Source organism: Nerophis lumbriciformis, linkage group LG05, assembly GCF_033978685.3.
Source record: "Nerophis lumbriciformis linkage group LG05, RoL_Nlum_v2.1, whole genome shotgun sequence".
Lineage (NCBI taxonomy): Eukaryota > Metazoa > Chordata > Actinopteri > Syngnathiformes > Syngnathidae > Nerophis > Nerophis lumbriciformis.
The window spans coordinates 20,134,018-20,159,570 of NC_084552.2; the positions used below are offsets into that span (position 1 = coordinate 20,134,018).

General features: G+C 41.0%; 2 protein-coding genes across 2 annotated transcripts in view; one reads left to right on the plus strand and one right to left on the minus strand.

The window, feature by feature from the left end:
• The first annotated feature begins 3,533 nt into the window (after positions 1-3,533).
• On the plus strand, positions 3,534-5,164 carry lg05h11orf68 (linkage group 05 C11orf68 homolog). Its single transcript, XM_061961146.2, has 2 exons — positions 3,534-3,701; positions 4,161-5,164. Exon 2 carries the CDS (start codon positions 4,179-4,181, stop codon positions 4,926-4,928), a length of 750 nt encoding a protein of 249 aa, XP_061817130.1. The 5' UTR covers positions 3,534-3,701; positions 4,161-4,178; the 3' UTR covers positions 4,929-5,164.
• Positions 5,165-5,525: 361 nt separating this feature from the next.
• The window catches only part of rela (v-rel avian reticuloendotheliosis viral oncogene homolog A), a 28,479-nt gene continuing 8,451 nt past the window's right edge, over positions 5,526-25,553 (minus strand). Inside the window, 9 exon segments of the mRNA XM_061961139.2 lie at positions 5,526-6,669; positions 6,671-7,413; positions 10,908-10,988; positions 11,067-11,147; positions 11,240-11,455; positions 13,503-13,607; positions 13,703-13,837; positions 13,917-14,008; positions 19,519-19,664. Coding sequence (XP_061817123.2) covers positions 6,592-6,669; positions 6,671-7,413; positions 10,908-10,988; positions 11,067-11,147; positions 11,240-11,455; positions 13,503-13,607; positions 13,703-13,837; positions 13,917-14,008; positions 19,519-19,664 — 1,677 coding nt within the window. The 3' untranslated portion in view covers positions 5,526-6,591.

Here is a 25,553-nt window from a genome sequence, read left to right on the forward strand (position 1 = left end):
GTCGGGCACGCTGAACTGGTAGAGCTTGTCTCGTAGCAGTCCAGGGAGGATGGTGTAGTGTATCAGTGATCCAAAGTGTTCTCCTCTCTGGTCGGACATTTAATAAACTGCCTATACTTAGGTAATTCCTGGCTCAAATTTCCCTTGTTAAAGTCACCAAGCACGATAACAAGAGAGTTCGGAAAAGACCGTTCCACATGTAAGATCTGGCCTGCAAGCGTACGCTGAGCGTCACGCACATCCGCGCCGGGTGGTATGTAGACAGCCACCAGTAAGAATGAAACAATCTCATGCGGTGAGTAAAAGTGCTTACAGTGAATGAAAATATATTCCAGAGAAGGAGAGCAGTGTTCAGATATCACCGTCACGTCTGTGCACCAGTTGCTGTTGATGAAGAAGCAGACTTCTCCGCCTCTATTTTTGCCGGAGAGCCCCGCGTCTCGGTCCGCGCGGAGAAGATGAAAGCCCTCTAGTTTGAACCGCGCTGTCCGGGACACTTGCACTCAGCCACGTCTCCGTGAAGCACAAAACACAAGATGAGGAAAAGTCCTTGTTTCTTCTCATCAGCAACGCTAGCTGGTCCATCTTGTTGGCAAGTGAGCGGACGTTGGAGAGAAAGATGCCAGGTAAAGGCGTGCGTAATCCCCGTCCGCGGAGACGGACAAGGGCACCCGCTCGCTTTCCTCTTCGGTGCGGTTTCCTTCTTTTCATCAAAGAATGGACCAAATCCGCAGCTGACGCTAAGATGACCGGTAACAAGTCCGTAGGGATGATGGATCTGATGTTCAGTAGCTCTTGGCGAGTGTAAGTGCACGCGGACACACAATTTACGCACAGAAACAAACAAAACAGAGCGCACATGAGCACCGAGGCAGCCGTGATCAGTGCCATGATGATGATACATATACATACATATATATATGTACATATGTATATGTATGTATATATATATATATATATATATATATATATATATATATATATATATATATATATATATATATATATATATATATATATATATATATATATGTATATATATGTATATATACATACATATATACACATACATATACATATATACATATATATGTATGTATATATGTATATGATTGTACATGATTGTGATACATATACATATACATACATATACATATATACTTACATATATATGTATATGTATGTGTATATATGTATATATATATATATATATATATGTATGTATGTATGTATATATATATATATATGTATGTATATATATGTATATATACATACATATATACACATACATATATACATATATATGTATGTATATATGTATATGTATGTATATATGTATATGTATGTATATGTATCACAATCATGTATCATCATCAACATATATATATATATATATACACACATATATACAGTATATAAATATATATATGTAGCCGAGCTAAATGTTATTTTATTTGAATTTTTGGTCATTTATTCACATCATTTTCTGTTGTGAACTTCCCCAAAAGTGTCTCTTGTTGTAAATAGGTTCCACTCTATTATTTTCCGTTACATACCTTTTTGTTTCCCTGGGGGGTGATTTGGCGTCGCACCTGTGTGACCAGCTTCAGTGAGCACTGACGCTTGGAGCTGGTAGGTCATGTTTATGTCTCTCTCCCTTTATTTTTTTATAAACTGTTTGGCTGTCACTTTTAAAGTATTTTATAAGAATGCACACTGTCTTGTGACGTGCTGTTAAGCATTCGGGTTGAATTCCCGAACTTTCTGTTGTAATTGTTGTAAAAAATCGTCAGGTTTGATTTTCAGCCAGTACAACGAGTGCTGGCCCAGTCACATAACATGTGCAGCTTCTGCACGCACACACGATTGAATGCCATGCATACTTCATCAACAGCGATACAGATTACACTGAGGGTAGCCGAATAAAAAACTTTAACACTGTTAGAAATATACGCCACACTGTGAATCCACACCAAACAAGAATGACAAACACATTTCGGGAGAACATCCGCACTGTAACACAACATAAACACAACAACAGAACAAATACCCAGAACCCTTTGCAGCACTAACTCTTCCGGGACGCTACAAGGTGTGTGTGTGTGTGTGTGTGTGTGTGTGGGGGGGGGGGGAGGTTTGGTGGTAGCGGGGGTGTATTTTGTAGCGTCCTGGAAGAGTTAGTGCTGCAAAGGATTCTGGGTATTTGTTGTGTTGTGTTTATGTTGTGTTACGGTGCGGATGTTCTCCCGAAATGTGTTTGTCATTCTTTTTGGTGTACAATTGAACGTGTTACTTTTGTATATATCTAAATTATCTTATTGTTGCACTTAATTGTTTTCTTGCACTATAAATTATTTTTGCACATCGCTGTTGCAGGTTTTTGTTACCAAAATCAATAAACTAAATCAGAATCAGAGTCAGCTTTATTGGCCAGGTATGTTTAACACACACAGAATGTAACTTCTGTCTGTAGAATGTAAACATTAAATGATAACAATCAGCTAAAAATTAAAACAGGCAATTTAAGACTAATATGTACAAGATTGATGAGACAATATGACACTTTTACTGTAAATACAAAGCTTTATCACTTAGATTGTTCAACCTCAGGCCACTCTTGTAGTTGAATGTTCTAAATTTTGAATTGAGGAACCATATGTGGCACCCTGGACATCATTGGTATTATTTATGTTCTTTACTGGGCCACCAGCATGTACTTATAAATAACATGTCATATGTCAAAACATGCCAGACTAACAATAGGATCATGCAAACAACACTGCCAGAGACTATATAGTAGGTATCAATGATCAACAATCAATATTATTGGCAGAAATAGAGGGCCCCAAAATCAATGAAGGGCCCTAAAATCAACATTTTCAGGCCCCTTGGAGGCTCAGGCCTGGTGCACAGGGATTATTTAAATGTTACAAACTACCACCCTCCGCAGTCACCAGCTTGACTATTTAGTGGAAAGAGATGGAGAGAAGTAGCTGTCATTCTAATGTCTTTTTCCAGTACCGTATTTTTCGGGGTTTAAGTCACACCGGAGTATAAGTCGCACCTGCCGAAAATGCATAATAAAGAAGGAAAAAAACATATATAAGTCGCACTGGAGCCCGGCCAAACTATGAAAAAAACTGCGACTTATAGTCCGAAAAATACGGTAAGTGGATTTGGGTCAGCAAAAGTAAGCATGCAGTGTACGTAGACAGTATACATGTTTTGAAGTGTACTTAAATGCAGTGTTACATTTGAAGACACCGCCTTCCATCCATCCAATTCCTACCGCTTGTCCCTTTCGGGGTCGCAGGGAGGTGCTGGAGCCTATCTCAGCTGCATTCGGGTGGAAGTCGGAGCACACCCTGGAAAAGTCGCCTCCTCATCGCAGGGCCAACACAGATAGACAGACAACATTCACACACTAGGGCCATTTTAGTGTTGCCAATCAACCTATCCCCAGGTGCACTTTGGATATAAATGTTTTTTTTCCGACTCGCTTTTACTTTGAAAATACTTTTTTTTGGCGCCCTCTTATCGTAATGTCCATTGTGCAAGGCTCCCTTAAAATATCTGCGAGTTCACTTTACCGTAAACCCCGGCATAGACGGGCACGCCTATTTAGAAAGGGCTAAGGTTGCTAGCCTCCGGTGTGTTATGCCGCCGAGTTGTTTGGTTCCTCGCCGCTTCCGACAGCACAGGTAACGGTGTAAGATGTACGATACGTGCGGCTCGGTTTGTGAGACGTGACGGTTAAGAAAAGGTGTACCGCTTAACGGCCATGTTTGCGCGACAAACAGGAGAATGGTCGGTGGCTAGCATGGCTACACTAGCATGCTAGTGACTTGACGTTCACATAAACGCGATGTAAACAAACACGTTACATAATTGAGCTTGAGTTTATTTGGAACAGGATACATCACAATTCCAGTTCCTCTATTCAACATGTTCGAAAGGGAGTAGGAAGAAGCAGAGCCTATTTAATCCTACTCCCTTTTCCTTTACATAGCATTGCCAAAACTTTTCTTCACTTCCTGTTCTCAATTTATTCACAACATACTCCATGGTACTTGAGTGCAAAATGCGCTACTTTCAGTAACACGGTAGCAGTAAATGTTAATGGAGTTGTGAAAATGTTTTGTTAATTTATTCCACAACAGGACGTCAAATTATTAGGCATGATGGAGGAGGAAGCTGTGACCCAGAATGAGGGGGAAACGGAGCCCTCCTTCACTGCGGACACCTACGCCGCTGAGGCCATGGCCGCAGACATGGACCCCTGGATCGTGTTCGACTCCAGAAGAACCCCCAAGTGCGAGTTCGACGCCTGGCTGGAGAGCAACAGGCCCTCCCAAGTGTGCCGATACGGAGACAAGGAGAGCGGCGTGGGCCCCGTGGGCTGGATCGCCGTGCTGGGTCCCGACCACTGCCCTGGCAGCGTGGACGTGAAGGGTCTCCAGGAGGACTGGGACCAGCTAGTGTCCAGCGGACGGCCGATCAACTTCCAAACCGTCAAGGAGCTGGCTCTCAACCACGGGGTCCTGTCGGGCAAGTGGCTCATGCACATGGACTGTGGCTTCAAAGTGGACCACGCCTGGGAGTGCGTGGCCCGCGCCACCCTAGACGGAAAGATCTACCATGTCAAGGTCAGCCCGCACGACCCTGTAAAAGGCCGCAAGCAGGTCATCTGCGCCTACAACAACAACTTCACCGACGAGAACGATGTGGTGCGGTTGGATATGCACATCCGAGCCTCAGGGGTCAAGTGTCCTCTGGTCTACAAGCCGGACGTGTACACCTATCTGGGGATCTATCGGAACAACCGCTGGAATATCTGTCCTACCATCTACGAGAGCAAATTCAACCTGGAGTGCGTGCCCAGGCGCTCTCGCATCATCAACAAAGTCACCAATATGGAGGTCACTTAGGCTGCTTTGCATTCTGGGTCACCTTTTGCTTGAATGTTGGATCCAGTTCTTCCTGCAGACTTGTTCTTAATTCGCTTACCTTGTGGACAGAGTGGCCTTTGCACATTTTATGAAGGGGATCAACACCCCGCTTTGCATTTACATTTGTCTTTTTATTTTTTGGTAGGTAATACTTGGTCTTTGCCAAATAAAAGTTCACCTCAGAAGACCATCTTCTGACTTGCTAAAACAACCAATCACAAGACTGCTCCAAGCCTTTTATTCCATATTATATATAATATACAGCATGACAGCTTACAGCAGGGGTGTTCACAATTTACACTGAAGGCCACAGGTCATCAAGACATTTCTTCAATTTGGAAACAGGCTAAAACCAATCCAGTGTTGTATTGATTAACGTCCTGTTACAATTCAACGCTAATAAGGGCAAAATGTATTTTTAACAAAATGGGCCCCAGGCCACACTTTAGGCCTACAGATATGGGTTTGTGGCATTGCTGCCATTTCTGCTGTAAAAATTAAGAAACAATTCTGTGTGACATTTACAAAGACCTTCATTTTTTGTTCAAGAATAGCAATTTGAGGAGTATTATAGCAATTTGAGGAGTATTTGATGTAGACTATTGCATAGATTCCCTACATTATGCTTCTGCGTCATCAAGCACTCTTGATCATTTTGTGTGGGCGGAGAACAGCGCAGCATGAACCCCGACGCACGGAAGCATAAACCTGACATCTTTTTGGCTTGTCCCTCAATTTTGCGCACTTCCACTTGAGTGCAAAATGCAGCGTACTTTCAGCACTCAACAAAGCCAAGATGGTGAATTCACTGGTGGGACACATCAGAGGTCCCCAAACTACGGCCCACGGGCCGGATAAAGCCCATCCACGTCCAAAATCCGGCCCGCAGGAAGTCCCAAGTTAAATTTTTTTAAATTATTTAAAAAAAAATCTGTCCTAGGAGACCCCGCTTGTTACACTCGGAGTCTCCTAGCCGCTCAGGCAAATCATATCTAAAAATGCATTTTCCCCATTAATAACGTGACATCGCACATGTTTTTTAACCCAATGTGGCCCCCTCACCCCCAGTCAAAAATAGTGGAGAGGGAGGCACTGACCAATGGTTGCATTTCACAACTGTGGGTAATTATTGCAATTGTTATTTCTGGTAAGTGCGCATCCTCAGTAAAGACATTTGCTTAGTCAGGAAGTATAAAAACACCGTGTACACATAACACAAGACTAGCCTACTGATGGAGGTATTCAATTTTGCACACTTCCACCCAGCATTTTCAATACAAAGGCGTATTTAAACAGAAGTACGAAAAAAATGCAGTGTGTTGTCAGTACCTGGATGTTGCACTCCAAATAGTGGATATAGTGAGTGTGCACTGATAGACACTGACTCCCCTGTTAGGCAGGGACTAACTTGAGTTGTTGCTCTTAACCATTAAAAAGGGTAAATACTGCAATCGTCATGAGTGTGTAGCAACAGTAATTGATTTGGGACAGCATGACAAGCGGTAGGAAATGGATGGATGGACATTGTAAAAACTTGGCACACTCAGGAAGTAAGTACACAGTGCACCCAGTATACTTATTGAAGTGTACTCAAGGAAGTAATGCATTTAACAAGGCTTCTTCTCTATGTCTGCATTGCTTCCTATAAGGCAAAACCCCGAGTGGTGTGTTTGGCTGTTTTAAGTGCGGTGTCCTGACACAAACCCAGCTTGGTTTCCACTGGCTAAAATAGAAATGAGATGATCCTCATCCACCGAAATCAGCTCGTCAAAGTCATCCAGCACAGCGGGCCGCTGCTGGCCACCGCTGTTGTTGGATAAGACGTCCATCATGCTCTCGTTCTGCAGTAGGGTGACGATGCTGTTGGGATAATTCATCCAGGTGCTTCCTGGGTTGCCGGATGGGTCTGAAGTGTTCTGGGATGTTGCTGCCGTTTGCTGACAGGCGACACCATTGCTGCTCTCATGCGCCGGGTTCAGAAGGTCCACAAAGTCATCCATGTTGAGGCTGTCCAGGGTTCCTGGAGCCTGGCCCTCTGAAAAGCTGTGGAACTGCGGGATGTCGTCCTCGGCAATGGATGCGTCCGCTGGGAACTGAGAGCCCGCAAAGGTGAAGGAGCTGGTCGACTGCGAGGAAGCCGTGCTTGACTGAGAGGGCGCCGGCTCCTGGGTGATGACCGAGGAAATGTTGGGAAAGAACTCCTGAAGGTCTGACAGGTTGACGGTGGAGTAGTCCTGGTTTGAGGAGGAGGGCGGGGCGGTTGCTTGGCTCATGCTGAACGTTGCCACTGGAGTGACTTTGGGCTGCGGGCCAAGGTTCAAGCTCTCCATTATCTTCCATGTTTGATTGGTGGTTGAGATGAAGGAAGAGGAGGCCTCGATTTTGGGCTGACCTGGGAACAACTGGTTCGACTGCATGTATGAGAAGGATGGCTGCTGCTTGGCTACATTGGCACAAGGGGGCACTGTGGCAGACAGAATGCAACAATAATCAAAAACTACAGAACACAAATTCAGCATCATTTTCACAAATATGTTTTAGTGTCATTTGGTTTGCATTTCTGCAGCCGAAAAGAACCAACAATTCAAATGTGCTCTTTACAGCTTTAAAGGAGAACTGCACTTTTATTTTTATTTTGGCTATTGTTCACAATCATTATGAAAGACATGACGGTGGATGAATTATTTAAAAAAAAATATACCAATAATTCTAACTTGTAAAACATACAGTACAGGCCAAAAGTTTGGACACACCTTCTCATTTCAATGCGTTTTCTTTATTTTCATGACTATTTACATTCTAGATTGTCACTGAAGGCATCAAAAGTATGAATGAACATATGTGGAGTTATGTATTTAACAAAAAAAAGGTGAAATAACTGAAAACATGTTTTATATTCTAGTCTCTTCAAAATAGCCACCCTTTGCTCTGATTACTGCTTTGCACACTCTTGGCATTCTCTCGATGAGCTTCAAGAGGTAGTCACCTGAAATGGTTTTCACTTCATAGTTTTGATGTCTTCAGTGACAATATACAAGGTAAATAGCCTTGAAAATAAAGAAAACGCATTGAAATGAGAAGGTGTGTCCATACTTTTGGCCTGTACTGTAAATAAAGGTCTGCTTACAGCAGAGCCAATGTGAGGTCCTCTATTCCACCAATGAAACACAATAAAAAAAAAAAACATCCAAAAACCGCCAATAATACTCCATTTACATTTTGTGACTTGAACATTAACCAAGTATTAGTGATACTGTTTTTATAAGCGCAACCACACACAATTTATAGCGGTGCCGTGATCACGAGCTTGTGTGTCAATGTTGACATGATCGACTGATCAGCTGCTTTCTCGCCTTCTTGTTCGTCAAACTTTATTGTAGATCATAAATGATGCCTCTAACCTGGATAGTAGAAAGATGAAGACGTATTTCGACAAGTTGGTACATTTTGACAGCCAATTTAGACCAAGAAAGGACGAGAAGGACACAAAAAGACGCCTGGTCCACAACCCCATTTTCTTCGCGAGGATTATGCGTCATTCTTCATCTAAATGGAAATATATGAACATCCGAGCAGTCGGCATCCTAATGACAGCATATATTGTACAGTAAGTGATGTTTTATTATCTTTTTTGGCTCTCGTAAAGTCTGCAGTAAGTAATAATCAGTGATGATGTTGAAAAAAGCGAACGATGCGTTTTTTAAATTAATGCAAAACATGTAGATATTAATGTTATTATAAATGTGCCTGTTACTATATTACATATATACTTACATCATGATATACAATTACAAAGTCTGTGTTCCAAAGTCTCCATTATTTGTTTTCACAGTCTTTTCTATATTCGGGGGTTTGTTCACGCTTGGGGAACTAGAGTGCGAAGAACGGTTGTGTGTTGTGCAGTGTTGATATTATTATAACACACCACACACACAACCATCAGAACTGCTCAATGCCTGATTTTTTTCCATCTTCATGTGTGGGGGTTGTAACAGATAGAAAATTCTCTTCAGTTTTAGAGCATCTTTACGTGTGTACACCGCTTTAATGTGAGCGTTTGCAACTTGTTCAAAATGACATTTTTCAAAAAAAACAACAAAGGATATACTCACATTATTTTGTTGGTGTTGTGACATTGTGCTATTTGTATTAAACATTGCTAAAGTTAGTTGATAAGTCCAAAAATATTGAGTTTACCTAAAATTATTTGTAAATAATTGTTTTTAATTTGGCAACTAGAAAGTGGTTTGATGGCACTATCTGAAGGGGAAAAGGAGTTCTGCAGTTTTGAATGCAGCAGAGGGAGCTGTCTAACAAGTCAATTCACTCACCTTTATGGATGTATAATGTTAGAAATATATCACGACCAATACAGTGGTACAGTACCTCAACTTATGAGTATTTTCGTATATCAGCTGTTTCTCGGCTTTTTTTTACGCTTTAAGTTGCAAGCATGAAATTGAGTTACGAGCATCCCTGCTGCTGGTAGCACTTGTCCACAGCCAGGGACTGACACAATACTGCCAATTCCACTGATTTAGAAAAACAAACCATCAAAAACATGTCCTACTGCATGTACAATGCAGCCCCACTGCAGCTCTGTCAGTCTGCACCACTCTCCGAAGCCTCCGTGCCACAACAACAAGTTGTAGTCCGTAAGTTCTGTCCTGATGTTGCGGGGAAGACTGGCTCGTACATGCACATGCATGCTTATATCCTCCGCTGTTGCCATTTCTATTAAAAATTAGAGTATAGTTCTAACTTATAACGGTTAGTAGAGTCGATATGATATGGAAGCACTAAAAACTATAACATGGCTGATGGGGTGGAGACGCAGTCGAAGCGGCCATAGCCTGGAGGAGGGCATTGGCAAGTAAATAAGACGGCAAAATGTTGACCTAAAGAACCATCATTACAGGAAGTTTTATAAATGCAGAAACATATTTTTTAATTTCTAAATGAACTTGCTCCTCCACCCTTGATGAAAAAACTACAACAATGGAGTCAGAAACAGCACTAACTCAGGGAGAGTGTAGTATTCAAAGGCGCAGCACTAAATTCAGCCAAAGGGTACAGTCTATTAGTGGCGTGGAATACTTTAACGGCGCACATTAACTGAAGGACCTACCTGATATTTAAAAAGGTGTCCTTAAAATTTGGTTGATGTGAAACCAGTCATGCTCCCAAAGATGAACCTCTCCTTGGACGCTCTCTTTTTTCTCTACCTGTGTTATTGTTTGTCTACTGTGTCCATGTTGTCTGTGTGTTTGTCTTTTTCTACCAGCCTTAAGATCATGGCAATTTAACTTTGGTGCTAATACCAGCATATTCATGTTGAAGCTGTTTTTGCTGACACATTGATTAATATGTACTGTCCTAATCCAAATAAATAAATAAATCATAATCATAAACCCTTTAAGCAAATCAACCAGTTTTGCAGTGCGAGGTAACAAGGTAAACAAACTAGCAGCAACATCGTGCATACAGTGATGCTGATAAAGTGCCTTGAAATTAACATAAAATAAACTCACAATATATACAAGTACTTCTCAGAAGTTAAAACAAACAGATAAAATAACAACAGACAGATGCATATTATTTGCACTTGTTCAGTGACGGTAAATGGAGATTGCTGCATTAGCAGACCTGTCACGTTGTTAACAATGAGACATAACAGTAACTTATAATAGCGGAGTTTATTACCAGAACTACAAAATTAACTAATCTACTCCACATGACTTACCGTTGACAAAGCATTGTTCCAAATTAGGTTGGGAGGTTGCACTGAGCAGTTTAACATGCTGCTGTTCTTCAGCTTTATTTCATGAGTCCATACTACAAGTGTTTCCCTCTTGAACTTTGGGACAAATATTGCAATGACGGACATGTGCAAAAATTGCTAATTAATCTTAATTGGTCAGTGATTAAAAAAAAGTGTACTTAGTAGAGGACACTCACAAGTTTGCACCATGGATGAAGGTTTGGTTGTCACGGTCCTCATGGCTGGACTAATGTGTCGTCGCTCTGGTGGAATGGACACTGAAACCCCAGTAGATGTTCATACTATTATTATTACTACTACTATGATATTAAAGAGCCGTGTGAAAAGTGTCTTGCCTGTAGACAGCATAGGTCCTAGCTTGAGACACTGGAATGCATCCCCAGTGCGTTTTCTTTTCTCACTCAGCCTGTATTCGTCTGCAGGAGAAAAATACAGTACACGTTAAAATAGAACGTTGTGATTCTCCAGACAACAAATTTGCAGGGCGATGCAGGCGTAGGACTTATACCTCTTTCAGCGGGCAGGTACTGGAAATCTATGGGCTCGCTGACCTCGCGGTCCGAGGGCCGACGGAGCTGCATTTTGACCCGCACTGACTCAGTGAGGTTGGCGTCACGGTACGGTGGCGTGCGGAACACGATGGCCACCTGCCTGTGGACGTCCGCTTGGGAAAAAGTGCCCTTCCCCTCCCACGTGTCCTGAAAGAAGCGCACCTCAATGTCCTCTGTGAGGGCAGTAGGACAACACAAATACGTGTCAACATAAAACACAATAAAGAATAGAAGCAGTACTTTAAGTAAATAAACTGAACATTAACATGTTTTTGTCTGCAGCCTACACATCAATTCATTTCCTGAAACATGCCAAATAAGCAGGAAATTGCTCCTGGAATATCAAGGAGTCCCTAAAGATGCCCAACAAAGACTTAATGTTAGATTTCAACATTATAAACATAGTAAAACAGTACTTTGTACTGTAACAATAACATGATTTTTGTCATTTAGCGTATACCCAGAAAGCTGAATAACATTTATGTCAATAGTCAACATATGAGGAAATAAACTCCCTAAAACATGCTATATAAACAAGAAACTGCTGCAGATTGTCAACAAAACTGAAATAGGCGCACCTATGCACGCCAGATAAGATATAACAAAAAACACAAAGAATATATAAATTCAGTACTATTTGTATTAGGTAAGTAAGGTAATAATACAGTGGTACGTCGGCAAACGAGCTGACTCTGAGCTAATTGTTATGCTTTAGGGTGCAAGAATTTGAGTTACAAGCCTCCCAACTGCTAGCTAACATAGCAAATGTCACAATGAACCCCAAAATATTCGATCACAACATCCTGTGTCTCATTCGACAGCATTAGCTAAAGGCTAGCAAGACATAACTTTATTTTTCTACCATGGTAACAAAAAAAAAAGTGAGTGTGAATGACAGTGCTGAGAAGACTAACATATTTACTGAATTAAACAAAACACGACAAAGGGTGCTGTCAACTTGGCGAGGCAGTTTGAGCATAGCAATGCTACAATAATTTAATCCATTCTGAATGGGTCAATAACATCAGCAAAGGATCCTAAAATAAATTCAAAACAGAGGACATTAATCCATAAAAATATAGAGAAGCTGCTGACGGTGCGTTTGACAGAGAAGCAGCTTGCAGAAGATACCATAGAAGTCCTCCCTCCACAATAAATGCTGTACATTATTATTACTACATTACTTCATGAAACTATTGTAGTTGTTTGTAGTAAATTCTACTGTACTGTTTTTATACAATATTGGATTATAACGGAACATTGAAATTTCGATTAATTTTAATGGAGAACACTGATTTGACATACAAGCCAACAATTACACTCGGATGTTGAGGTACCACATTGTGTGCTTGTTTTTGACTGGACTATGTTTCTGTCAACTCTTACTGGTACTCCTTTACTTATTTATTTTACTGTAAAAGCTATCTGCAAACTTTACTATTACGCATGTTTATAATTATATTTAAAATTATTTTAAAAACAGGAAACTGGTATAAATTGAACACGGAAAGTGAAAAAATTATCAGTCCAAACTGTGACATGAAGACGTACAATTACTGTTTTTTACGAACTTTAAACCGCTTCTTTTTTCAATCCTGCGGTTTATACAAAAGGTACGGCTAATCTATGAATTTGTTTTGGTTACGACTAAATGATGTAAGAGATTAAAGCAAGGAATTTAAACAATATACTGGGGATAAGTTGATTGGCAACACTAAATTGGCCCTAGTGTGTGAATGTGAGTGTGAATGTTGTCTGTCTATCTGTGTTGGCCCTGCGATGAGGTGGCGACTTGTCCAGGGTGTACCCCGCCTTCCGCCCGATTGTAGCTGAGATAGGCTCCAGCGCCCCCCCGCGACCCCAAAGGGAATAAGCGGTAGAAAATTGAATGGATGGATGGATACTAAAATGATTCACTTGAAAAAACTGTTCAAACTCCAAGTGTTTACAAAGTACAGGGAAGAAGAATCCTGATAAACACCTTGAACCTTATTAAAAAAGTAGAAATCTGTTTCGTTTGATCAGCTGTTTTACTGCCGTGTTACAGGTACCGTTTGGAAACAATTATGGTATGTAAATGAACAAATGTCAAAAACGATGTATGCAATTGGTCAGTGAATTTCTTGATCAATCAACCAGTATCGTAAAGCCTATAATAGCTGCAGACAGTTTGTGAACCCTGCTATAGAATATTACAGTAGAATATAATGTATATTGCACCTTTTTGGACTTTGTCACAAAGCAGAAATATCTCATCACCGCCTTTGCAACTCCCAGAGTTGCAGTTAACTCTGCAGATCTTCAGCTCGGCTGTGTTTGGGGCCCCTGCTTAACAAATATGACATTAGAGCCAGGCGACTTCCAAGACCCAAAAGGCGTACGAATGCCTATCAGTAGCATGTAAAGTTGTGTACGCTCACGGTTGTCAAAGATGGGCTGCGACACCACAGGATCAAGGGGGAAGAGGTCTCCCGTGGGCAGCGTGATGGATGCTTGGAAGCAGAGCCGCACCGAATTCAGGTCAAATTCCTCCTCCAGCACCTTATCCTTGGGAACTGCAGCCAAGACACAAGGCAATGTAATGCAGAGTCTGGCATCACCACTCACAGTTACGTTTCCCCTCACTCTACTTACTGTTGAAGGGGTTGTTGTTGGTCTGCAGTCGACAGGTGATGGCTTCAAAGACATCTTTCTTCTTCACACACTGGATGCCCAAGTTCTGAAAACTACAATCACATTGTTTCCTTACCATGGCATTCTTTGCACTAACTCTCAAGAATATTTAAAAATATATAGAGTAAGAATGCAGGCATCGTATGAAAGGTGGCACAACGTGATGACGCAACCACAAAGACGCTCAATTTCAAACCCGGGCAACCGTGCAGATTTTAAGCTGCCTGCAAGTCTTTAAAAGATGAAAATTGGTCGAATAAAACCCAATATATGTTTAACAATGTTCAACATTGCCCAATTTTATTAGTTAAATATACCAAAATATGATACTCATATTGTTTGTGTACTAATATATGACAAGCGGTACAAGATGGATGGATGGACACTACAGCATTAACTCTGCTGAGGAACAGACTCAATATGTAGATCTAAGTGAGTGTTTGTTATTTGTAACAGACTTTAGTAACAATAATTTTTCAATTAAAAGTATAAGACATACATGTTCAACAGTATCCATCCATTTTCTACCGCTTGTCCCTTAAGGGGTCGCGGGGGTGCTGGAGCCTATCCCAGCTGCATACAGTAATACATTTAAATCAATATCAGACTAATTTTTGCCACAATCCTTTTTAAATACTCACAAGTCTATCCTGGCCTATTCATCTGAAATACAGTAGTTGTCTTACTTTGCTGCATTAAAATGAGTGCTTAAATGTATTTTATTTCTAATAACTTCATGCTGCAAGAGAAAATATGGATATTAATAACGGAAATGAGCTTGCGTGCTCATATTAATGTTGCTTTCAGTGCTGTTATACGGACTTTTTAGCAATAGGTAAGTATAATTACTATAACTATTACTGGAAAAGGAAGTAATACGTTATACTGTTCATGTATAATGGGAGTACATCTCTCTCATGTTTCACTCTCGTCTGGGGCGTCAAATGGTCCGGCTCTGTTGTTAGCCCTCACCCTCTCTCATATTTGACGCTATTAAAGAACTGTGATTGGATATATTACGAACTTATCCCACCCATTTACAAGATGAAATTAAATATGATTGGATGTCGTTTCTGTCAACATTTTCGTCACATTTTTATTTGTCCACACTGGTTTACTGAGGGGTGGGTGTTTGTGTCCGTGTGTGCATGGACTCGCAGAGCCTGACAGCCGAGGGAAGATGATAATAATAATAACGGATTAGATTTATATAGTGCTTTTATATCGACTAAATACTCAAAGCACTCACAGAGAAGTGAGAACCCATTATCCATTCACTCCACATTCACACTTCTGTGATAAGCTACATTTGTAGCCACAGCTGCCCTGGGGTAGACTGACGGAAGCGTGGCTGCCAATTTGCGCCTACGGCCCCTCCGACCACCACCAGTATGAGCGGCACTGGGAGCAAGGGTGAAGTGTCTTGCCCAAGAACAAAACGAGAGTGACTTGGATGGCCAGAGATGGGGATCGAACCTGGAACCCTCAAGTTTCTGGCACGGCCGTTCTAGTCGCCGTATTGTGTCCCTTTTTCAGCGGATTTCTCCGCGACTGCCAATAATGTTGTCAACTTGAGTATATCAAGATGTAGAATTAAATAGAGTTTTATTGTCATTATTACAGTGAACAGGTTCAACCTAAATTGGAGCAGATCCCCTAAGGTGCATACACAATTTAGTACGGTAATATAAATAGTAAAAAAAAAAGATAAAAAAGAAGAAAAGTATCTATATATATATGTGTATATATCCACACACATGCACATATCCATACATATGCATATATATACATATACACATAACACTATTGCACATTATAGTCCAAAAAAATAAAAAGACTTCACACATGAGGACATGACGGACACATTGTGCTCACTCAGGCCGGTTTAATGCTACTATGGCTCTTGGGTAAAAACTGTTTTTTAGTCTATTTGTGCCCGCTTTTAGCACCCTATAGCATCTGCCCGAGGTTAGCAGTTCTAGGTGGCAGTGCCTGGGGTGGGATGGGTCTTTCAGGATGCTCTGTGCTTTCCTGAGACAGCAGGAGCTGTACAGGTCAGCCAGGGGGGAGGGGGCATCCGATGATCTTCTGGGCGGACTTTACGACCCTCTGGAGTACTTTCTCAAATTCCAAAATTTTGATTTGAGAGGGCAAGAAATGTATCTTGCCCCTACGTAAAGCTGGCCTCAGTGCGCCCTCACATAGATTGCGCCCTGAGCGGTCGCCCACATTGCCCATAGCAAAAAACCGGCCCGGAACTCGTAAATAAAAGTCCACTTACAATGGAGCCATGAAGTCATTGATCACCACTCAGTTACATACAAGATCATAAAACCAACTTAAAAAAAACATCCAAAAAGCGCCAACAGTACTCATTTACGCTTTGTGACCTGAATATTAAGAAAGTATTAGCAATATTATTATAACTGTTAATCTTATGTACCGGTACCTATTTTTAGCGGTATTATTGTAGCAAAATTATTAGCAAAGGTGTATCTCAATCTGTGTGCGTGTAATCCAATTTGTGTGTGTACTAATTTGTGTGTCTGTATATCAGAGTGTTTTCAGATCAGCGTACGTGTGTTTTAAGTTAACTGTGTCTCTAATCAGAAAGAACCCTCGATAGGCTGTCTCCTTACAGTGTAAAATTTGAGCGCGCACATTCAGAAGTGCGTAAGTGTATTACAATATGCATGTGTGTATCTGAGGTGTGCCGACACACAATTTAAACCAATCAGAAGCAATATACAGCTGAGGTGCATGAAAGAGAGATGCCAAGACCCGCCTTACGTTGTTTCTGATTGGTTTGAATTGCATAGTGTCTTCTATGGTGGATTGATGGCTTGGTCTGGGATTGATTATTTTGATTAATCAATCAGAGTTACTGGAACTGCGGCAAGCTGTGAAAACCAAAGTTTATTATAATGAAAAAAATTGAAGGAGTGAATGAGGAATATAAGCATGAGAAATGTCAAGTGTGGTGTGTCACATGAGAAAGGGGTAAATTGCGTGACTGTCACGCTAAAAAGCATGAAGTTTGGCAGGTCTGAGCAAGTGTTCAAGAGTGGTCCATCGTTGTTGACTTCAACTCAGAATAACATGATCAATGGCTGGAAGGCGCCGACTAGTGGTGAGTATTGGGAAAGGGAAGGGGGAGTTACAGACAGACAGCTCTTTTTACATGTTCTAATCGCTGTACAGACAAACAAAATAACCAATCCCAGACTATACTATCAATCCAGCGTGACTACGTTCAACCAACCACAGAAGACACTATGCAATTTAAACCAATCAGAAACAACGTGAGGCGGGTCTTGGCGTCTCTCTTTCACACACCTCAGCTGTACGTTGTTTCTGATTGGTTTGAATTGCATGGTGTCTGTCATGGTTGGTTAAATGTAGGCACACCTCAGGTACACACATGCAGATTGTATAAACACACACGCACTTCTGAATGCGCGCACATAAGTTGTACTACACCAGTCCTTCTCAACTGGGGGGACATGGTGCGTTGCCAGAGGGGGCCTGTGTGACCTCAGGGAACATGCTTTTTTCGCCGTACCAGAATACGATGAAGTGTATGTAGCACTTGCCTTAACTGTAATCACGATGGGAGGTGAGGAAAGACCGGTGTGTTGTTTCCTTTAATGTAAATACACTTACAATGTTATGCATAGGTATAGTTAACTTTAATTTTATAGACAAATTATACTACTTATGGTCACAATGGAGAGTGTGGGGGGGAGGCGCGCAAAATATTTTCTTCTACCTAGGGGGCACGTATCAGAAAATATATGAGAAGCACTGTATTACACACTCAACAATTTAGATGCGCATGCTCAAATCGTACACGGCAGAAGTGTCGCTAAAGTCACATGTTATAAAGACAGCCATTAGAGGGTTCTTGAGCTCGTAAAAGTTAATTGTAGATTATAAATCAATCCTCTCACCTCGACAGCAGAAAGTTGTGGACATAAACCGACAAGTTAGTACACTTTGACACCCAAATTAGACCCGGATATTGTAAAAAATATTTTTGAAAAAAAAGATCCAAAAAGACGCTTGGTTCCACCACTTTTTTTCTTTGCGAGGATTACAAATCAATCTTCATCTAAATGGGACAATATGCACATCCTATCAGTCGGCATCCCAGTGAGAGCAGACGTTGTACAGTAAGTGATGTTTATTTATGTTTGTTGCTCTAATTAAGTCTTTCATAATTAGTAGTAGGTACTGAAGGGAAAAGCAAACGTTGTCATGCATTTGTGAAATCCATGCGCTGCCTTATGCTTAAAATTAGAAAAATACGTAAATATTACATGTTATAAATGTGCCTGTTACTAAGTTACATATATACTTACGTGTATATAAAACATTGATGGAAGAGTTTGGATGTTTTTTTTAATGCTCTATAGGCAGAATAGGCACACTCACTGGCTCTCATCGAAGGCAACACTTTCCTTTCCCCTCTCCCTTATCTCGCCTGCTCGCTTTTTTTTGTCTTGTCTTAACTTTTTTGCAGCCTCTTTTTGCACTGCTCTTTATTTAATATTCAATTAAATAATCAAATAATTTCATATAATTGGCTCTGTTTTAATTATTTTGGATTGTATCCGTAAAGCTTTCCTGTGTCCTGGGATTTATTTAATGAGTTTCTAAATAACACAATATTTTTTTGATAATAAATAATATCGATCTAATTTATTTAGTATTGACCATATATTGATACTATACTTGGTATCGTTACTGCTGATATTTGTATCGATCCGCCCACATCGGTTTACATTCAAGAGCCTTCAGCGATTGGCATATCCTCCTACAGTGTGTAGTGTAGCATGTTAAGCTTTTCTCTATCCAATAATGATACCTGTAAGAAACTATTTATTTGCCACCATGGAGGCAAGGATTGCTGACTTAGAAGTGGCTTTGCACTGTGAAGGGGCATTAGCTGGTATCGAGAATGCTACAATGCGTTCATTCGCTTATTACTGTCGAATTTCCAAAACACAGCTAGAATTTGACATCAACATGCATTATCATGACATTAGTATTAAAATATCTATCTTTAGCCAAATGTATTTAATTTACACCATATATCATCTATATTGCACACCCCTACCTGGATGCACGTGCACACTTATTTTAAACAGGAAGTTGCACACTTGGCTAAATGATCATTTACAGTATACCATACATATGGCGCATTTAACACCTTTAAAAACAGTCAAGGTTAAATTGCAGCTACTTATTTCTGTGCATGTTTGTTTACAATAACTAGAAAATAAAATTAAATCCAAACCATAAACGTTGCTACCTTTGATCCCTAAGCCGCCTGCCATTTTCCTGTTACATTGAAAGGCAGAAAAAAGGCAAACAATTTGCCAACATCCAGCATGTGTTGTGAATGATCCACCAAACTCCACACCAGAGAAACGTTGGTAAAAACAACAACAAAAACTATGCGTCCTACATTTTTTGTGTCACAGCAGATTCCTGGCAGTTCATCGTGAACTTTGTCGTGTCAGCTTCTTGTGAGAACAGACGGGAGAGAAAAAAAGTGCACCTGTGTATTCGCCTCTCCTGCAAGTCTGCCTCGTAATAGCCGTGCTTGCAGTCTTTTCCCACAAGCTCGTGCGGGTGAGGCTTGTACGGGGTGTTTTTCGTCACCAACGAGATGCGGACACGCAGGGGGCCGCTGTAGTTGTGCACCTGTACAATTAAACCACACTTTATTAATTGCAAACCTGCACCATCCAATGAGCTTTAGCTGTAATGGACATTGTGATGTTGTGGTAAGGAGTACTATGGAACCACACACTGCATGGGAAGACATTAAAAAAAGCCAACCACATTAATAAACATTGTTACCGCGACGCCTTGCTGATGGTGTCAATCAATCAAAATTAGGCAGCTTAAAAAAAAAAAAAAAAAAAAGGCATTTACTTATGTACAAACCCCGTTTCCATAAGAGTTGGGAAATTGTGTTAGATGTAAATATAAACGGAATACAATGATTTGCAAATCATTTTCAACCCATATTCAGTTGAATATGCTACAAAGACAACATATTTGATGTTCAAACTGATAAACATTTTTTTTGTTGAAAATAATCATTAACTTTAGAATTTGATGCCAGCAACACGTGACAAAGAAGTTGGGAAAGGTGGCAATGAATACTGATAAAGTTGAGGAATGCTCATCAAACACTTATTTGGAACATCCCACAGGTGAACAGGCAAATTGGGAACAGGTGGGTGCCATGATTGGGTATAAAAGTAGATTCCATGAAATGCTCAGTCATTCACAAACAAGGATGGGGCGAGGGTCACCACTTTGTCAACAAATGCGTGAGCAAATTGTTGAACAGTTTAAGAAAAACCTTTCTCAACCAGATATTGCAAGGAATTTAGGGATTTCACCATTTACGGTCAGTAATAGCATCAAAGGGTTCAGAGAATCTGGAGAAATCACTGTACGTAAGCAGCTAAGCCTGTGACCTTCGATCCCACAGGCTGTACTGCATCAACAAGCGACATCAGTGTGTAAAGGATATCACCACATGGGCTCAGGAACACTTCAGAAACCCACTGTCAGTAACTACAGTTGGTCGCTACATCTGTAAGTGCAAGTTAAAACTCTCCTATGCAAGGCGAAAACCGTTTATCAACAACACCCAGAAACGCCGTCGGCTTCGCTGGGCCTGAGCTCATCTAAGATGGACTGATACAAAGTGGAAAAGTGTTCTGTTGTCTGACGAGTCCACATTTCAAATTGTTTTTGGAAACCGTAGACGTCGTGTCCTCCGGACCAAAGAGGAAAAGAACCATCCGGATTGTTATAGGCGCAAAGTTGAAAAGCCAGCATCTGTGATGGTATGGGGGTGTATTAGTGCCCAAGACATGGGTAACTTATAGGGATGTCCCGATCCGATATTTGGATCGGATCGGCTGCCGATATTTGCTAAAAATTGCGTATCGGCAAGGCATGGGAAAATGCCGATCCAGATTAAAAAAAAAAACCCGGTCCGTGTTTTCCAACGCACCTATTTAAATAATACATTCCACTTTTCTGCTGCTCCGCAATTTCCGTTCCGCATTTTCCAGCACACCTTCAACACATCCACAATTCTCACGCAGTTGCTTTTAGCTGCTGGCATTACACGACAGGCTCTTCTCACTCTTTCCTGTGTCTCCCTCTCACAGACAGCGAGCGCACCTTCTTACACACGTCACATACTGTCACGTCCTACGTCACATACTGTCACGTCACACGTCACATACGTATACGTCCTCTCCCAGCAGAGAGCGAGGTAGTAGCATGGCTAACGTTAGCTGTGATGCTAGCGCAGCTGCTAAGGTGCGCGCCTACTCAAGCGTCCTCTGCGCACGGCAAATCTATGCCACGCACAAAATCAAATAAAAAAATAAGCGCATAACAATTTTCGACACACGGACACGACAGAGACAACAGTTTTCGTCATCATTGTTCAAATATTGTGACGTCTGTCGAGACGCTTATCTCCATTCGGTGCCACACGTCCAGACTCCACACCATCAAAATAGTATATATCTGTATCATGAATCAATTTAAGTGGACCCCGTCTTAAACAAGTTGAAAAACTTATTCGGGTGTTACCATTTTGTGGTCAATTGTACGGAATATGCACTTCACTGTGCAACCTACTAATAAAAGTCTCAATCAATTAATCAAAGCACATAGAATCATCATACTGCTGTGATTATATGCATCAAGTGTTCATTCAAGGCTAAGGCAAAATATCGAGATATATAGTGTATCGCAATATGGCCTTAAAATATAGCAATATTAAAAAAAGGCCATATCGCCCAGCCCTAGTCCAATGATGACATTTCTGTTTGTCATGTATAATTTTGTCTATTTTGTGTTTATCCTTGAATAAACAGGTCAGTTTCTTGTTACCAACCATTGTGTATTATTCAAACTCCCCTAATTCAGCTGGCTAGTTGTTATCAAGAGTACTAAAACCCTTTTCAACATGATTCTGACAACTAAGTAGGCTAAATAACTTTAAACTTTAATACATGCTCGGATAGGCCAGTATCGGTCAGTATCGGTATCGGTCAGTATCGGTATCGGATCGGAAATGCAAAAACAATATCGGTATCGGATCGGAAGTGCAAAAACCTGGATCGGGACATCCCTAGTAACTTACACATCTGCGAAGGCGCCATTAATGCTGAAAGGTACATACAGGTTTTGGAGCAACATATGTTGCCATCCAAGCAACGTTAACATGGACGCCCCTGCTTATTTCAGCAAGACAATGCCAAGCCACGTGTTACATCAACGTGGCTTCATAGTAAAAGGAGTGCGGGTACTAGACTGGCCTGCCTGTAGTCCAGACCTGTCTCCCATTGAAAATGTTTGGCGCATTATGAAGCCTAAGATACCACAACGGAAACCCCCGGACTGTTGGAACAACTTAAGCTGTACATCAAGCAAGAATGGGAAAGAATTCCACCTGAGAAGCTTAAAAAATGTGTCTCCTCAGTTCCCAAACGTTTACTGAGTGTTGTTAAAAGGAAAGGCCATGTAACACAGTGGTGAACATGCCCTTTCCCAACTACTTTGGCACGTGTTGCAACCATGAAATTCTAAGTTAATTATTATTTGCAAAAAAAAAAAAAAGTTTATGAGTTTGAACATCAAATATCTTGTCTTTGTAGTACATTCAATTGAATATGGGTTGAAAAGGATTTGCAAATAATTGTATTCCGTTTATATTTACATCTAACACAATTTCCCAACTCATATGGAAACGGGTTTGTCAGAAAAGATTCACTGGACCAGTGTTCCCATAGATTAATTTTTGTCAGTCCGCCTGAACAGATTTGGTGCTGCCTCTTTTCACTGATAAACACGTTACAATGTCTGTTAATGTAGCTCATTGTTCCAACTACCGACAGGAGATGGCGTCTTAACTCTGCCCTATAACACACCTCCTACCCACATTGGGCCTCATTTATAAAACTGTGCATGGATTCTATCCCAAACATTTCGTCCTCACAAACCTCAGAATCTAAGCATGCAAGAAAATATTAAGATCAATTCCTAAATTCATAACATCATTTTATTCAACCAAAAATTATGCTGCAATCCATACTTTTTATTTTAGCCTAAAAAATGTGTACTGTGTCACTGGTTTCTATCTCCTGTTGGGCACACAAAAATGAAAATACATAGCTTCTGATCTATTTATACAGGGCGTCGATATTCAATTAACAATGTAGAAAAATAAACAATACCTAAGTAATCAACCCACATGCAAACAAAATAACTAAATGAAACACATGCCTATATATAGACAATTAGGTGCCAACAAATAAATATACGATATAAACAAAATCAGAGGAAGTCTTAAGTGTGGAGCACTGGAGCTATGTATTTTGTACTTAATTTGTGTTTTTTCATATGACTACAAGCCTTATTATTTGGAGTCACCATTGGGCATCGCGGATTCCTGAACTTAAAAAAATGACCTGAGCTCTACGCCTGGGTTAAAGACTGTGTCGGCACCCTTCCACGTAGAATTTTTCGATAAATACCAATGTTTGCGGTGAAAGTTGCATACGCACATTTCACCCCTGCTGACAACTACCGTATTTTCCGCACTATAAGCCGCCCCGGGTTATTAGCCGCACCTTCAATGAATGGCATATTTCAAAACTTTGTCCACCTATAAGCCGCCCCGGACTATAAGCCGCGCCTACGCTGCGCTAAAGGGAATGTCAAAAAAACAGTCAGATAGGTCAGTCAAACTTTAATAATATATTAAAAACCAGCGTTCTAACAACTCTGTCCCAAAATGTACGCAAATGTGCAATCACAAACATAGTAAAATTCAAAATAGTGCAGAGCAATAGCAACATAATGTTGCTCGAACGTTAATGTCACAACACACAAAATAAACATAGCGCTCACTTTCTGAAGTTATTCTTCATTCGTAAATCCTTCGAATTCTTCGTCTTCGGTGTCCGAATTGAAAAGTTGGGCAAATGTGGGATCCAAAATGGCCGGTTCCGTCTCGTCGAAGTCATCGGAGTCAGTGTCACTGTTGTCCAGCAGTTCTGTGAATCCTGCCTTCCGGAAAGCTCGGACCACAGTTGTGACCGAAATATCTGCCCAGGTATTTACGATCCACTGGCAGATGTTGGCGTATGTCGTCCGGCGCTGTCTGCCTGTCTTAGTGAAAGTGTGTTCGCCTTCGGTCATCCATTGTTCCCACGCCGTTCGCAGTCGTGATTTGAATGCCCTGTTGACACCAATATCCAGCGGCTGGAGGTCTTTTGTCAATCCACCCGGAATGACGGCGAGTATTGAATTAAGCGCGTAAGCGTGTCTCTTAATGTGATGTTATGAGCTAGCAAATATAACTACACTACCCAGCATGCAACGATAGTGACGAGCATGCGCGGTAGCCCTGAGAAGCGTTGTTGTATGTGCTGGCAGTTAGAATGTGGTTATGAGCACGCTGTGAGTAAACGTTGAGAACTCAGTTAACACGCCTCGTCTGCATTATTTATAATTAGACAGACAACACACTTAATAGGAGCCATTTTGGGGTCTTTACATAAACACACAAATGGAAATGAAACGTCACATATCCCAGCATGCACCGCGCGCTTCTTCGTCATCCACTGTTCCCACGCAGTTAGCAGTCTAGCTTCGAATGCCCTGTTGACACCAATATCTAGCGGCTGGAGGTCTTTTGTCAATCCACCCGGAATGACGGCGAGTATTGAATTAAGCGCGTAAGCGTGTCTCTTAATGTGATGTTATGAGCTAGCAAATATAACAACTACACTACCCAGCATGCAACGATAGTGACGAGCATGCGCGGTAGCCCTGAGAAGCGTTGTTGTATGTGCTGGCAGTTAGAATGTGGTTATGAGCACGCTGTGAGTAAACGTTGAGAACTCAGTTAACACGCCTCGTCTGCATTATTTATAATTAGACAGACAACACACTTAATAGGAGCCATTTTGGGGTCTTTACATAAACACACAAATGGAAATGAAACGTCACATATCCCAGCATGCACCGCGCGCTTCTTCTACGGGGAAAAAAGATGGCGGCTGTTTACCGTAGTTGCGAGACCTAAACTTTATGAAAATTAATATTAATATTAACCCATATATAAGGCGCACCGGATTATAAGGCGCACTGTCAGCTTTTGAGAAAATGTGTGGTTTTTAGGTGCGCCTTATAGTGCGGAAAATACGGTAGTTTGCACGCACCAACTTTTATGAATAATGCCCTTGGTCTGCCAGAGAATAGCAGGAAAGAATATGAGGGATTGGTGCTGCAAATTTAGCAACTTTGTAGCGATATTTAGCGAGTAAACCTAAATAGAGACCCTTTTCGTCTTTTTGAATAAAGCGACTAGTGAAAAATCTAGCAAATTGTTCTGGTGTTATTGGAGACTTTTGAAGACTAACATGGAAGCACGTATTGTTGTTCTCAAGAGCAGCTGGTCCTGCTGTGGCCCTTAACCACAATAGTAGTGAAAAAAGAAACCTAATTGGTAGAGGTGTGCATCTGTTTACTATGAGAAGTTTG

Coding starts and splice junctions, on each gene's coding strand:
- lg05h11orf68 (XM_061961146.2), top strand. CDS start 4,179: ATGATGGAGGAGGAAGCTGTGACCCAGAATGAGGGGGAAACGGAGCCC.